Source organism: Meleagris gallopavo, chromosome 6 (genome assembly GCF_000146605.3).
Source record: "Meleagris gallopavo isolate NT-WF06-2002-E0010 breed Aviagen turkey brand Nicholas breeding stock chromosome 6, Turkey_5.1, whole genome shotgun sequence".
In the NCBI taxonomy this organism is placed as follows: Eukaryota; Metazoa; Chordata; class Aves; order Galliformes; family Phasianidae; genus Meleagris; species Meleagris gallopavo.
Window position 1 is genome coordinate 5,663,196 of NC_015016.2, and position 16,680 is coordinate 5,679,875.

Here is a 16,680-nt window from a genome sequence, read left to right on the forward strand (position 1 = left end):
TTTTCCCTCCTATCTGTTGGGGTGTAGCTGCTTCACACAGGGCAAATACTACATTCATACTGGTTTATTCGGACACCCAGTGCAAAGCTGAAGCAGCAAAACTCCAACTTGGCAGATCTAATTTCAAACTTGAGACTCATTTCTAAAATACCACAGTAAAAAGGAACAAAGATCCACTGCAAATTCATGAACTATGATACAATGTTCTTTCCGAAATGTCTTCACTTCATAACTGCAATACAATGGATGTCTGCATTAGGCCATTTTATACTTACATTATATATATATATATACACACACATATTATTTTGCAGAATATATATATATATAACGTACATATAAAAATCAGCACACTTCAATCCAAAAGGGGTTACAGCAATGAGCTTACCTCTCTGTATACTTTTTTAACAGGATACTTTAGTATAACTTTTGTTAACTCAGTAGTACAAGCTATCTCTGTTCTACATTTTCATAGCTACAAGAGTGAAATATAACCTACAACATTTACATTTCACATATCTTGGTATACAAACAGTACTTATTGAATTTGAGCCAAGGACCAAAAGACTCTTTAAAAATTATTTCACCATCTGATAGAGCTTCCTGTATTTTACACTCAGTTTATTCTGCAATCTTCTAAATCATTTACGTAATCTCATATTTTGAGTTTAAATCCATTCAAACTGGAAATCCTGGAGAAACAGGTTACTGCAAACTCTTATGTATACTCTATATATACAAGTTAAGTAACACAGCGTAATAAGACTTAGCTATTTATCCTAAAACTGATATACACATATTTCACTACGCTAGACAAGTCTTAGGATTTTTATTTTATTTCTTTAAATAAAGCACAAATTTAGAAGTAGCTGGTAAAACTTACAATAAGATGGTTTAAAATGACAAATGGTCAGGGTGAGATTTCTTTCTGCTGGTGCCAAAACATTATCTTGTGAGTTTTGTACTATGCTGTGTTGTTTAACTGTATGTGTCTAATGTTACATGCAGAAAGCTCTTTCCACAAGAATTGACATCAAACTGTACTCAGGTCAACTTTACAGTATAAAATTTGTCAAACTTAAGGACAAATGTGAAAATATTAACAGGTGAAAGATCAGGCTTTCAACTCTATCATGAGGATCATGCAGAATTCATAAGCAGATAGTTTGAGTAGATTGACAATGGCATTGTGCGGACTTATGGCATAGAATAGAGGTCAAGAATGTTACTTAGTTTGCAGTAACCACCTCCTTCAACTCTGATCCACTAACAGATCAACTTTGCATCCCAGTATTATTCCGCTGGAAGGCCAACAGCATTGCAAAAGGTCTTCTTCTGGGAGATCTTAATATTTTTGTAAATAATTTTCCAAAGGTAATCATAAAGGTAATCATAAACCACCAACAGCTTTAAAAGCTTTAGAAGGTTTTGTCTAAGTAAGTCATTGCGGTTGAAGGCCTGCTTTTATGGGAAGGTTACTGGGAGAAGGGAGGATAGAAAAAGGAAAGGACCAGATAGGTCCCAAGTCTTGCCAGCGTGTTTCCTGCTATCCAATAGATTGTGCTGATGCTTAGCACACATTCGGAAGCTACAACTCCTCCAACCTCCTCCTGCTCACGGCTGTTGGTTTTTATTTGGTATTTTTTTTTTAATGAGGGGGCCAATCCAGAAATGCCAGTGCCTACTGAATTAAGATTTTAAATGATCAGGATGGTTCTGGTTACAGAACGTTGGAAAAATTGAGTAAAGTTTGGCCAGCGCCCTCCCTTTCACCAAAACAAAAGCTAATAAAGTCTTCCCAGAATATACTCAAATTTTGCAATACTAACCTTACTGGAATGTTATATACTGAGTTTGATTGGTTTTTAACAATTGGAAAGATTAAGAGGCCTCTGCTTCAAAACTGGTCAAAAAATACAGATATGGTGTTTTAATCACGCCATCTGCCCTATTAAAATACTGAAATAAAAAGGCTGACAAAGGAAGCACTTTCCAGAAAACACTTTTTCAATACATATCCAGCACAATGCCATTATAGAGCTTCAGAGAAGCCCTTTTGGTTTCAATGTTGGAAAACAAAAGCTTTGCTTTTTTCCTTCAGTCCTTGGGGATCACTTTCCATTTATATATATCTAACACATACACGCATATATGTATGTGATACATATATATAAACACCCATACATAGCAAGGTTCCTGTTTGTGTATGTTACAATATTGTAGTATCAAGGAGAATCCAGATAGCAACACTGTTTAACATGAGGTTTGAGGTAATTGGTTCTTGAAATACCTGGATCACAGACTGCATCCAGAAATAACAGCTGGGCAATGAAAACTGGTTTGTTTGTTTGTTTGTTTTAGACAGAAAAAGAAACATAAAAACTAGTTAAAGGGAAAAAAAAACTTAACAGCAGTTGCTTTTACATGGAAAAATAAAGGCACAACAGAATAGCATTACATTTCAGAACAGCTGGATGGACGTAACACAAGCATGATCTCTTTCTGTGGATGTGTCCCGACAAAAAGGATTACCCAGAGGTTATTACTTCAGTCAGGGAACAGATCTTCATCCTAAAACTACTATATTAGAAAAGAAGTCCCATGTGAGTGAGTGAGTGAGTCAGTGAGTGAGTGAGTGAATGAGGGCAATGACCAGGAACACAAACACACTCATGGTCCCACTGAATCAGATGGAAGCTTCCACAGGGCCAGGACTTCACCAAGAACACAGTAGGATTCAGCAATGGCAGGAGCCTGCTCTCAGTCATTCAAGCACCAATTTCAGAAGGCACGCTGTCAAAAAACCTTCCAAGCAGCACAGTGCATTGCTTGGCTTTAAGTTTTCTTCAGTAACTTTTACCCTGCTGACACTTAATTGTCAAGACTAGGAAAGCTAAAGAATGGAGTGATTTTTAGGTCCGAAAGGAAAAGTCAGCTCACGTGAAAACATTAGCAGTATTTTTCTTTAATATTTTTAGTATACCTTAGTTTGGCTACACAATTAGGAATGCTCTTTTTCTAAGTAGGACTCTGGACATGACAGTGCTCTTTTTTTTTTTTTTAGTGCTGCCAACCCAAACTGTGAAATCTGCCATTGGGAACACATCTGAGCATCCTGGTGAAGTCTGATTATTTGTGTCACTTCAGAGGGAAGGAACTTCTAGGAAATGCTTTTATCAAGACTTTGCTGGCAACAGCTCCTTACAGATCATATTGTCAATGCAGCAGACACAGCTGCTATAAACGGATACGGCAGTGAGCGAGATCAGCCTATTTGGTCTCCACAAATTCCTAACACCCTGCCTTCACAACTCACTGCAGCATCACAGCATATGTCAAGACACACTGCTCACACACGGATACTTGCATGAATGCATGAAAACACTCTTCCTGGTTAAACTGAAGATGGTCATAAAAAAGCAACAAGCATCTTTAGCAGAAGGGATGTGACATGCAAGATAACCTTGTTAAACACAGTCAGTGCCGCCCTCAAAGCGTGTCCAAGTACATCCAGACTTGCTCCTCACTCTAAACTTGTTCTATCCTCTAGACTTTGATGTAGTGCACATTTAATTTAAACATTATATATATATATATTTATTCGCTGTGCGTACACACGCCATTCTCCCTTTTCCCTGCAGAAACATATTAGACGTTACAAAAATAATTTGTGGTATAAAAGAATTCTCACACAATGTAGAATTTTTGTTTGTATATGTAACTAAAATATATATATATATATTTCCAAAAGTAAAAAAGTCAAAATGTCCTTATTTTCCTCTATTATATAGTCTATTTTATTTACAATGTTACCAAACAATATTCTGTATGTAAAAGTGATAATAGTTTGTGGGACACTTCCTGCTTAGATACTTCTCAAGGGGAGTGTGGCTTGTAGAGGACTGCAACAACAGCACTGTCACAATGCTATCAACCAGCTCCTTCCTCTGCAATAGGAGTTTCTTCCATTCTAAGTGAAACTACATCTTTCACCTGCAAAACAGGAAAATCCTAACAGTCTGCCCAGAAAGCAGCACAGGAGGAACAGAATTTGAGCTCTCCAGTTTCTACGGGGTGATATTAAGGGAGATCAGAGTTCCTAATTGGAAAGGCCTATCCAGCCAACCTGGAAGTACCCACCGGCAACACTACTGAGCAGACCCAGTGCTGCTCCTGCTGAAACGAATAACTTCAACAGAAACAGCAGTGAATCACAAGACCTAAGTAACGCAACGGAGTTACTGGGGGATACTCACATCCCTTTTTTTTGAAACAAACGTAAACAGAAAGACCTTGGCATTGCCATAGGTGTAACTTGACCTAACATAGCTTATGCTCTATGAGAATTTCAGCAAAAGAATGAAGCAAAATAAAAAGCGTTTTTCTTTTTGTCTTCACTAGAGAAAACTCCATGATCAGGACTAGCTAAAGTCCTTCAACAGAAGAGTAAGGCAGATGTCATTTCACTGATGGTTAGACTGGTTTATAGCCTTCTCTCGTGCACATAAATTTCAATATGAACCTTGCTGTACTAATGCAATTATATTAGCAAGTCACAGCTCTGTCATCTCAAAAATGCAATTTTAGCTATTTCCAACCTCAAAACGTGAGCTTCCTTCACCCAGGAAACCAACACAGCCAGCACAATAAGTTCTTAAGGGTCATTAGACCAGAGAGAAGAGAATCCTGGCTCCTGAAGTCACGGAAAATTTTTAACATCGACAGAACTGCCCACAATATTCAAGGTTAATATTTACCTAAACCGCTACACAAGAGAAGAAGGTCAACAATAAAATCATACATTGATTATAAAATCAATAAAATCTGAACAGGGAGTGAAATTTATAACATATGTTGTACCCATCACGTTCATGGGAGTGTTAAGGGGGAAAGAGTCACGACTGCTTATTACAGCTACACCTACGGATGTGCCCAATGCTGGCTAGGAAAAAGCCTCCGTGATACTGAACAAAACAAAATTGTCATTGTGAGTTCAAATGCTACGTTAGCAGTGAGGAAACTATTTGCTTGACAGCTCAAGTATTGAAAGACCAGTAAGTTCATCAGAGCTTTCCTTCATTAATAAAATAAATACCAACTAAAAGGACCACTTCAGAGAAACTGACAGGATTTTGTAAATAGGCAAAAATTCAGAATACCCCTCTCTGCTGTGGCAGCAAGACACAAAACTCAACACACATTTAAAATTTCTATCTGAGCACACGTGCATTTTGGAAATTCTTTTAAAAGTCAGTTGCTGAATCCTGTTGACAAGATGATCTATAAGGAAGCAGTAGACCAGGGAAGTTGGTAACACTTACAATCAACATTCGGTCAAGCTTTGTACGTTGGCACAGCTCCCCACAATCAGATAAGCTACACGCGAGACTTTTTGTGTATGCCTTCTCAAAAGAGAAGGTTTACGAGACTGTCTAATAGGCTATTAAAATCATATGGCACTTTCAATAAATACTTTAAAGCTTCTTAAAGAAATCACGATAAAAAAGCAACTGCTGTAATAAGCCTGTTTTAGCCATTATACAGAATGCCGAAGGAAAAAAATCCAGAACAGCAAACAGATATTGATAGTTAAAAGACAGTACAGCTTTTTTCTTTCTGCAGCAATGTGAGCCAGCTCCCGTTCCTGGGGAACACAGAGCACGCCCACCTCGAAACAAGCATTCGCTCAATCTTAATTCTGTTCTAGACTCCACCCCCCCTTACATCACTTCACTTCTAAAACACAGTCACATTTTTATATAAATCTCAGTGCAGAAATGTATTAGAATGTGAAAAATGCCGATCCTTGCAAAACTTTATGACCATGCTTAACATGAAGCGAGCGACTTATGTCACGACACCAGAAGAGCTCCCTGCACGCTTCATGTTCAGCATGGGCATGTTGCAGCATCAGCTCGAAGACATCCGCCCCTCCAGCACCATCATCTGGGTCCAACCAGTACCATCCTGCCTGCTTTTGTCACCGTGTTCTGAACAGAATCACATTAAGAAACAGAAACTTCCAAACCTACACACGGAAATACAGTTACATGTGTGTACACACTAATATGCAATATACATTCAATAACTTGAAAGAATAGGTTAAGACTTTATTCAGATAGACAAATTAAGGCAACTATCTTAATGTCTCTTCGAGAGAAAGGACCGCGTCCTCATTTGTGATCTCTAGGTTTTAAAGCTATATTTTTTTTAAGAGATATATTTCAATTTACTCTATAGTGTCTCCACATTTTCTCCAATTAGTGATTTTTGTTTGCTTAATAAATTCCATTTGTGCAAGGGTCCATGCTGACAGCTTGGCAGCGACAAGAAGTCCAATTCATGTACAGACTTTTGATTTTTCTGTTTGTTTTTTCCTTCTCAAAGGATGATTAGCTCAGCACTGCATTTTGGCTTAATAGAAGGAGAAATCTGAAAGTTCTGGCCATCCAATGGATATAACTTTGTCAGTCTAGCAAGACATAGAATTCATGTTAGATTCAAAGATCAAAAAATAAAACAAAATAACATTAAAAAAAAAGAAAAAGATGTACTGTCCTTTCACTGAAACAGACAAAAATAAAAATAAAACACAGAATGGAAACAGCCTTCACAAATAAGTGTGAATAATGCCCAGGTACCTTATATAGGCAGTTATTCTACAACTGTATAGTTATTTACAATGGTGCTTTATAAAACAAACAACAACAACGACAACAAAATAAAAACAACGGTAGCACTTCCTAAAAGATTTTGGAACTTTTTTTCTTTTTTTCTTTTTTTAAAAACTCCCTTGTCATAAAAGCCAACTTACATTAAAATATACTTACTACAAGACAACACAACTAACAAAATATATAATAAAACTCATACAAGTAGAAAATTCTGAGGTATTTCTGGTTTGAGGTGGTCTGTGGTCATGAAGTTTTTAATTCTTTTTTTTTCAGTTTAAGCCTCGGAAGCCACGTAACGTGTGTATGTGTGTGTGTGTTTTGTTGTTTTTTTTTTTTTTTTTTCTTTTTCCTTTTTCTAAACATTGCATGTTTTTGCAAATTAAAAAAATATCTCAATGTTGAATCAGCAGCATTAGGAACATTCACTGACTAGAGCAAGTTTATGGCATAATAAGAGTAATGGTATTTCAGAATATGCACCACTTTAAGACGAAAAGAGTTTAGTCGCAGAGTACGGAGAAAGCAGCGTCAAAGAACCAGTCTGAGCGATGCTGAGGATCACTGCTGCTGCTCAGCTACCTCTGCAGTCTATAACTGTACAGCTCATGGGCTTCTCGGGTGCTACAGGAGCCATCTGCCACTGGTTCAGGTAATTTCCACCTCCCTACAACCCCAAATTAAAGAACAAAGAAAAACTACAGAGCCAGCGTTCACACTTCCCCGCCCTGCACCATCTGTGCCAGTGGTTGGGCTGGCAGATAATCAACCCCGAGGGCAACATTTCCTGCACTGACTTACACTTCAAGAGAGATGCAAACATCTTCCTATCCTCCAGTATTTTCTCCTAAGAATACACTTTCCCACCTCTTCCAATTACACTTCTTAAAAAGCGTTCTTCCTGTTACTATCCGGATTTAAAAAATAGAAGGTAATTACAGTTCTGCTTTGTTCTTTTACCACCCAAGCGCCAGATACTAGAGGAAGAACTAACCAGTGCCTTGCTTGCAACCACTGGCTCTTTAATTCTGCTTTCTCCATACACTGCAGCTGTTAATACTCTGCCCAGAAATGTCCTTCCCCTCCTCTAATGATTACCTGAGAAGTAGCTCCATAGCAAATGATGTTTCCCCAAATGCTGCCAAGTCCAACGTCGCTCTCCCCACCCCTATTCTACGCTCCCCCCTTCAATTCTACCACCAAGAATTAACATTCTCCGCCCAGTTACTTTTTTCCATGTTACAATGACACCCGTTAGATCCGTAAAAGACACATCTGCTGTGTTTTTTTTTTGTTTTTGTTTTTTTTTTTTTTTTTGAAGCTCACTTCCAAATAAAATAACCCAACACGGAACAGAACCCAGGAACGAAACAAAATGGGGAAAAAATCCTTTTGAGGAAGGTGTAATCTTATGTAACAGTCTTAAGTTTCCTCCAAAGTTTGCAGCATTGCGTTTTCTAAGATGATAGGTGGTTTTCCTTTATGTCACAGATGTTCTGCTCAGAAGACAGACTGATAAAGAGAAACCCAGAAAACTCAATTTAAAAAACAACAACAACAACAACAACAACAAAACAACTGAAGTGAGTTTGTTGAGGTTCTGAGGTACCTGCACCTTTTCTGCATTCATTAGTCGGCACCTGAATGCTTGCTGAAATGTCCATTTGTTAATACAGTAGAGCAATGTGCTGGTAAAATTGATCCAATACCAAAAAAAAAAATAATAATAATAATAACAATAATAATAAAAAGTCAAGATAAAATAGCAGCTGCATTCACGTGTTTGTTGGATTTTTGTGGTTTTTTTTTTTTCTTCGCGTGTTTTCTATTTCTTTTCTTTTTTTTCTTTTTAAAACTTTTTTCAAATCCACTGAGTCTGGAAAGACAAAAGCGAACCAGGACTTAGATACTGGACTCTTTGGGCGGCAAGTCCACGTTGGTGACGGACGTCACGATGGAGACAAGGCAGTCCGAGGTAGTGCCGTTTACGGATTTGCGGATCTGAGCAATGCGCTCCTCGACACAGCCTGCCGAGAGCCGAGCCTCTGCGTCGTGGTCCCAGCACTCTTCGATGGTCACGCAGAGCTGCGCCAAGCCCTGAGGAGAGAGAAAGGGAAGATAAAAGCCTCCACAATGTGCAAACCAGCACTCTGAGCAAGCTGACCGAGCTGCGGGTCTCCCTGTTGGTGGCAGGCGAGTTGGGATCCAGACGGACCTTAAAGATCCCGTCCAACTCAAATGATTCTGTGATTCTATCATGAGATTTGTTTTACAAGGTACTCTCAACACGTGTGTTATCAGGTTTTTTTGAACTTACAGTTTCTAAGACTGAGGGCTTTGCTCACATCTGCTTTTTTTCATAGACCTGAAAGTACTTTTTTTTTCCACATCAAAGTACATAATGAAATTGAGCATTTAAAGCTTTAGAAGACAAGACATGAAGTGTTACAATTCCCATGATAAAACCACCAGTGCTGGCAGCACTGTATCAGTTACTATGAAACCATAGCTTTGTTTGCAATTGCTTCTGTACAATCCTCAAAACAACACTTAGACTACATGTTAGGAAGAAATTCTTTGCTGTAAGGGTGGTGAGACACTGAACTGGTTGTCCAGTGAGACTCTGGATGTCCCCTCTCTGGAAGCACTCAAGGCCAGGCTGGATGGGTCTGTGAGCAACCTCGTCTAGAGGGAGGTATCCGTACTTATAGCAGAGGGTTGGAACTGGATGATCTTAAAGGTCCCTTCCAGCCCAAACCATTCTGTGATTGTGTGATTCAATGAATACTGCTGGAAGAGTACAGCTCTGTTTGAATCCCACTCACCCAGAAACCACCACACTTGTCTTTCCCTACACTCAGCAGGTAGGTAACTTCCAGGCAATGCATTAGTACACCTGAGTCCAGCCAAAACAGCAGCAGTTTGGTCCAAACAGAGGCATTTAGCTTCTTACTGAAGCCCTGTGAGATTTCACAATCTTCTCCCTCCTTTCCCAGTCTGAAAAAAATCAGCTCACTTATTGAAAACGCTCATCTGAAACGATCTACCTCTGGGAAACCCACACTGCACTTTATTTCGTTGTCTGTTTGCCTTCACATCTAATTAATTTTTCCTGAAAAAATGGTTCAAGTCTTGCATGCTATCTAGCTTGCAAGGAATACGTCTGTGCCGGTATGCACCATTCTCTCTTTCTCAATGAATGGGACTTTCCCTTCCGTTATTTCACCATATTAAATGAGTCCTGCTAAACAAACGCTCCACGACACGTTCCATGTTCATTTGCTGATTTTAATCAGCTGGTTTATCCTCTAAACACAAAAAGGAACAAAGGGAAAGGGGAAGTGTTCTCTGCCAAAGATTGTGCTACGACAGTACCAGGCAGTGGTGAGGACATGAAGGTCACCTGCAGTTTAGTTTGTGCCTCGAGGCTGCCAGATTCCCAGAACACCGTTTTCCTGCATATTTTCCCTTTGAAGCTAACACATAGCCACATCTCTCATTCCCATCATGCAGGAAAAAACATTTGCCCATCAACCAAAGGGGGACATACAGGGTGTTTCAGCCAATGATCCTTGAAGATGGGGCGCATCTTCTTGTGAACCACCACTTCTTGCAGGTCCTCGAGGGATGGGTGCTGACCTATTTCTTCTTCAAAAGGCAGCATGTATTCATCCACTGGACCTACAGTGCGCATGAAGAATTGGGTTAGTAAGGAAATGGCCTGTGTTCAGCCACAGCCTCTGCAGAGCTGCATCCTCCCCATGCACAAGGCACGGCTCCTCAACCCATCGCAGCAAAACAACCTAAAGGAAGGTTTTGGCATGAGCATAATTTCACTTTAGGCACTGAGTAGCAAGGTCAAGCGTACACAGCACTTGCAATCTCTTTTTGACCTGGCTTGTTCTTAGATTTAAGTCAGCTCTTACCAGGTAGAGCCAGATGCACTTGTCCCAGGTGCTAGCTCCAAAGTGCAAAATGATTTTGGAATGCTTTAGTTCTACCAGTTATGGCTGTGAACTGCTCTGGGCCAAGAGAATGAGAGAACTGTTATGAAGTGTCAGTGCAGCCTCCAGACTGCAGCAATAACTTCTGCTCATGTAAACGTCACTTGGCCTTTGGCAATGTGTAGATGCCCTCTCAAAAAGCACAGCCCAGCTTAACTGATGGACTTTTTCAGGATGCTTGGTTGCATTACTTATGGTTTCCCAGAAGCAAAGAGTGATCTCTTTCAATAGCAAAGATAATTCAAGAAGGCTTTTTGCAGACTAAAATCAAAGAGCCAACCACTGTAGTTGGTCGTGAACTGCGACACCTAGAAAATTATGTTTAGGTACTTAAAGCAAGCAAACAAACAAACAAAAAAAATCAACAACAAAAAAGCCAATCACTAAAATATCTTATCATTGTTCTTGTTGACATGATGCCCGTCAGTGGAACAAACTGAAATGCTTGTTCCAACAGACAACACAATAATGTTTGTGACCTTCTATTCCTCATCTTCAAAGAGGAATCAAAGCTATAACAAGTTGTGCTAGTGATCACCAAGACAAACCTGCTGTTAGTCACACCACACTCACAACTTATCCTAACAAAAGGAATTGACAACACTGTTTCAGAAATCACACTCACTGAAAGACAGGGACTATTTGTCACTGAAGCCAGCAGACACAGTTTTGACCATAACGATGCAACAGATCTGCACAGTGAAGTGATGCAATTTGCACAGTACCACTTCTGAATTAAAGAAGTTTGTGAGTTTAAGCTTAACTCCCCTTCATCCCTGCTCCTGTGGCATTTTATATGATCCACAGGAACTTTTTGAAAAAACACATACCTTGGTACACATCCTGATTATAATCAAGGACCTCAGTGCTACTACAACATTAACATTCATGTTTGAAGTCCAGGTAAGGTGCTATTAATTCATGAGCTTGATATTCAGTGTGGAGCACCCATATTGTCACAAGGAGTTGCAGCTTCCCTGACCAAGAACAAGATCCTGCAAATGGCAAGGATGCACCAGAGAACCAATGTGCTGCTCGGACAGAAAATAAATCCCATTTTGCAGCATCATTTTAGGATAAAAACCCTGAGAAAGGGAACACTGAGGTATTAAAAGAAGCACTTTGAAACTTGAACACCACGAAGATTCTTAACCACAGAGAATAACAGCTTACATTAAGAAACAAGCAAATGAAAAACAACTTAGCTGTCTAATGAAAACATGGCATTGATTTTTAATTTATTTTGAACAGAGCCAGGCCATTCTGTGGGCCGACAAACCGTGCTGAAACAAAGCCATTCCCCGGGGCAGAGGAGATCTTTATTCTTACCATCAACTGCTCTACATCTGGAGACTAACTCCCATAATACCAGTCCCATTGCGTACATGTCTATTCTCAGGAAAGCATCCCGTTGGAAGTTGATTGCTCCCTCTAACACTTCAGGAGCCATATACCTCCTTGTTCCCACCTGCAGAGAAAGAAACAGCTCGAGTTAAATTCCAGTTGGACCCGTCAGCCTCTGTTGGTCAGAGATGAATGACATCTGCCTTCATTAGCCTGTAGGCTACTTCTGCTAAATTTGCACCTCACTTGGAAAACAACCAAAAGTGGGCTGTGCCTTCTAACATCGATTTGTGTTAGGTTCACTTCAGTCTACATAAGCTACCTGAAGGAAAAAAGCCAAAGTGCACGATGACTATGTGTGTGATATACATTCAGTGTATGCTATAGGTCTAATTCAGATGCAGCGAGGCATGGTGAGTGCAGATGAAATCCTCTGCATCCCACTGCATCTTGCTCCAGCAGCACATGCTGCATGAGAAAACACTGCCCTTGGAGACAGGCACGACACCTCGAGGTCAAGGCAGAGTCGGTTATTGAAGTCATGGAAAGTTCAAGCCCCTTTCACTAAAAATATATAAAAGAAGAGTAAAATCGATGTATTCTGAAGTGGTAGGAAAAAGTATAGGCATGAGTGCCCTGGATAAAACCAGCTTCCTACATCCGCAGGAATGGTAAAGCACAGACCCTGCAAAGTCCACTCAGCCCTGGTTTGGAAAGGATGCCCTCTCCTCACCATCATGCACATCTAGGTGTATTCATTCTAGCTGAAAAGCCATACAGAACTCCTTGGATACCCATGGTGACATAGATGGCAGAACTGTAGGCTGTGATGTAGAGAAGGAAGAGCAGAATGTGGCAGAAAGCACTTTTTAAACTGGGAACTGAAATGAGGGATTTCTCATCATGATTTTGCTATTACCTGGGGAAGTGGGAACAAGGGGAAGCCTAGATGTGAAAAAGTGTGGAAAATCCTAGAAAAATCTAAAGAAAGGGAGCAAAAATGAGGAAAGCTATATGGAGATAAACTGCGGTAAAGGTGATCTCTCAGCCTCCAGTCTGCACCTGTACAAACCACTCCCACACAGGTGGAGCTGTGGCTGGCCTGACTTTTTACAATCTAATTTTGAAAGATAACGATTACCTGTCCATGAGTGTCCCCTGGAGGTTTTCCAGGTTCAAACCGTACAGCAAGACCAAAATCAGCTAGCACTGCCGTTAAGTCGTTCTTCAGCAAGACGTTTTTACTCTTGAAGTCCCTACAGACAGATAAGAGGCAGGTTTGGAAGGGTTTATTATGGCACAGGGCTGAATCAGAGTGTAACGCACCACGCTGTGATCTCTAGGTCAAGCAGTCCTGGGTTGATCTGCTCCTTTCTTCCTTCCTTCCCCAGCTGCTCCCTGCTATTGGTGTCTGTAAGATGCATGTGGACAGCCCTGTGCTGCTGGGTTAGGAGCCATGTGGGATGTGAAAGTCTGTGCTCCTGCTCTCTGCAGGATCTCACACTGCACTTCAGGCACATAACCCCAAGCATCCTCAAGCCCTGCCTACCAGAGGAATGCATTCCAACCCTGTCGAGCTGCCCCTCTCTTAGCCCAGAGAGGAACAGGGCACAGGGATGGCAAAAGGGCAAAGGAGGGAGAGAAAGCACAGCCTCAGGAGGGACAGAGACAGCAGAAGTCCTGGGTAAATTACTCTCAAAATAAAATACAGACAACAGGATGGATGATCAGTGAGTTTCTCACTTGCACTCTGAGTAAGACTTCACACTACTGGATAACTCTGTATCCCTCCCATCCCCTACAAAAGGTATCGAAAGAAGTGCATGCTAAAAAAAAAGGCCCATATATACATCCCATTCCATTCCAAATGGAAGATTTGGAAAAGATTACCAAGTCCAACTGTCAGACTGCTTGGGGCTCACTCAAAGTTAAAATACGACTAAAAGCATAACCCAAATGCCTCTACTAAGCACAGACGGGGCTGGAGCACCTCTCCTACGAATACAGGCTGAGGGAGTTGGACTTATTCAGCCTGGAGAAGAGAAGGCTGCGAAGTGACCTCATTGCAGCCTTCCAGTACCTAAAGGGAGCCTACAAACAGGAGGGGAGGTCAGTGGCCCTGCCTGTGGCAGGGGGTTGGAGATTCATGATCCTTGAGGTCCCCTCCAACCCTGGCCATTCTGTGATTCTGTGAGGGAAGTCAACTCTTTACACGGGTAGATAACAGCAGGACAAGGAAAATGGCTTTCAATTGAAGGAGGGAAGATGTAGGTTGCCCAGAGAGGCTGTGGATGCCCCATCCTTGGAGGTGTTCAGGGCCAGGTTGGATTGGACCCTGGGCAGCTTGGTCTGGTATGAAATGTGGAGGTTGGTGGCTCTGCCTGTGGCAGGGGGTTGGAGATTCATGATCCTTGAGGTCCCTTCCAATCCAAGCCATTCTATGATTCCATGACATCTTCCTGGAAATTAGCAGATGCCAGTGGGACTCTGGTCACTGCTTCTGCAGGCTTTTGCCGTTGCCATCTATTATACTTCTGTTTTAATTGCTGGATCGATCTCCCCTGGGCTGGAAAGCAAGTGGGGGAGGGGGAGGGTGAACCCACACTGAGATGAGCTGCCAGGATCAGAATTTTTCAGAATTATTCCTCTGCAAGTGGAGATGGTGGCTCTGAGCTTGAAGATGACTATAAAGGGACATTCGTGTCAGCCCTGTGCTACAGCACTGCTGTTTCAGGGCAGCTCAGGTGAGCCCACAGGAGCCAATGAGGGGGGATAGGATCCCACTTAGTTGCCTGACCAGCCCAGCCCTGTTCCCGAGGCTTCCTGCATTTTCATCTGAAAAGGAATGTTTGGTAATATAATTAAATTACAGACCTTAGACAGCAGATGGCAATTGTCCTGTATGCTCAGCATTATAATTTCCCTATCATCAATTCACTCAGTGACCCTGCTGATTGCAGGACATTGCAGGCCTGCATAAAATAATTAACGAGGGCAGATACAATTGTTCTGCACCAGAGCGACCTGTCAAAATTCCTTGGGAAGAGAGAAACTGCTGGACCAGAGAGAAGGACTGCTGGCTGTGGCCTTGGATACCAGCACACCAGTGCAAAGCACCATGTGCTAAAGTCATCTCATGTCACCCAAGCCTCATTCTTAGCTTAAAACATCAGAAGAAAGGATTTGCTCACAGTGAGCTAAACATGGCACGATGGGCAGTTGTGGCTTGGGGCTTAGTGTGGGGGAAATGGGTTATTCCCCTTACAGCTGTGAAGGGAACCCCAACAAACTGCCTCCTAGGGACATGGGGTTTCTAGGGAAACAGCCGGCCTTTTAGAGCCTGTAAAACATTTGTAGATCTCTGTTGCACATAAAAACACCACTACATATGTATGACCTAATACATGCTATCTTAGAGACTGACAGCTCCCATGCTATAGCAGTTTCCCTACAGGCTCAGAAAACAGCCATCACCTAATGACACGGATAAACGACTTTGCTCGGTCGGCATTAGGGGATTACACCCTCTGGGATGGTAGAGATTGCACACGAGATTCTTGCAAAGCTGTGGCTCAGCCAGGACCTCACAGACATGACACGGCACTGCCTGAACCACACCTTTCCCAGGTGAAGTGAAATGGAAGCCAGAATCATTGCATGAGTGCTTGCTGCTCCTGTCTACTTGCACTGCAGTTAATTACATATTGACACAGAATGTGGGGATTTCCCTTTCTGTTTCTATTTTTCCCATCATAGAAAAATAGAATCAGTAAGTTTGGAAAAGACCACTGTGATCATCAAGTCCAACCATCAGCCCAACCCCACCATGCCCATTGACCCTCATCTACATGTGCCACACCTGCATGTATCTGGAAGACCTTCCTCGTGTTCCACTCCACCACCTCCCTGGGCAGCCTGTGCAGTGCATCACCACTCTTTCTGAGAAGACATTTTTTCCAAATTTCAAACTTCATATCTACAAATTTCCCCATTTTTCCCTGTTTTCCTTCCTTCCACAACCACACGAAGCTGGCAAGCATGATCTCAACACAAATGTCTCAAGGAACGGGAGAAAGGCTTGATCCAACCCACACTCACAACAGTTCCCACTAACACCATCACTCATTCAAAAGGTTCCTCGAACAGCCACTGATAAAGGAAAGTGCCCCGAAAATGAGAAAATATCCTTTTCAGCATCATGCTTTAATCAAGGGGTGAGCGGACAACAAGTAGTTTGTGCATTAACACCATTTTGCCACTAGAAATTTTATTTTCAGCTTCCACGTGGGGGCACTTTAGCACCGAGGAGCGATCCTATAACCTCCTGCTGTGCCGGGACCACAGTCCTACGAGTTTGCTCAAAGTCTGCAGAGCTGCGACTCAGGGAGTCCCACCTGGCCTTCCAGCAGCTCTGCACATATTATATTAACCCATTCGATGATATCCTTGGCTATAAAAAGTATTCCGTGTTGTGCTTTTGGTTTTGTTTTTTTTTTAATGCAAAAGTGTGGGGTAATCCAAGGGAAATCCGCTATGTCCTGAAATCCCCCTTCTGTAGGTATGGACTCAGCTCACCCTAGCAGCGTGTTCTCTATCTTTTGTCATTTGCTAAATGGATGGGAAAATTAACGAGCACGATCTGTTGCTTTAAAGCCTTCCTG

General features: G+C 41.6%; 1 protein-coding gene across 1 annotated transcript in view; it reads right to left on the bottom strand.

The window, feature by feature from the left end:
* ACVR2B (activin A receptor type 2B) overlaps positions 1 to 16,680 on the bottom strand; it is a 29,918-nt gene continuing 13,238 nt past the window's right edge. Inside the window, exons 8-11 of the mRNA XM_031554015.1 lie at positions 13,161 to 13,275; positions 12,005 to 12,143; positions 10,222 to 10,352; positions 1 to 8,768 (exon numbers count right to left, since the gene is read on the bottom strand). Coding sequence (XP_031409875.1) covers positions 8,574 to 8,768; positions 10,222 to 10,352; positions 12,005 to 12,143; positions 13,161 to 13,275 — 580 coding nt within the window. The 3' untranslated portion in view covers positions 1 to 8,573. The remainder of the gene's footprint in view (positions 8,769 to 10,221; positions 10,353 to 12,004; positions 12,144 to 13,160; positions 13,276 to 16,680) is intronic.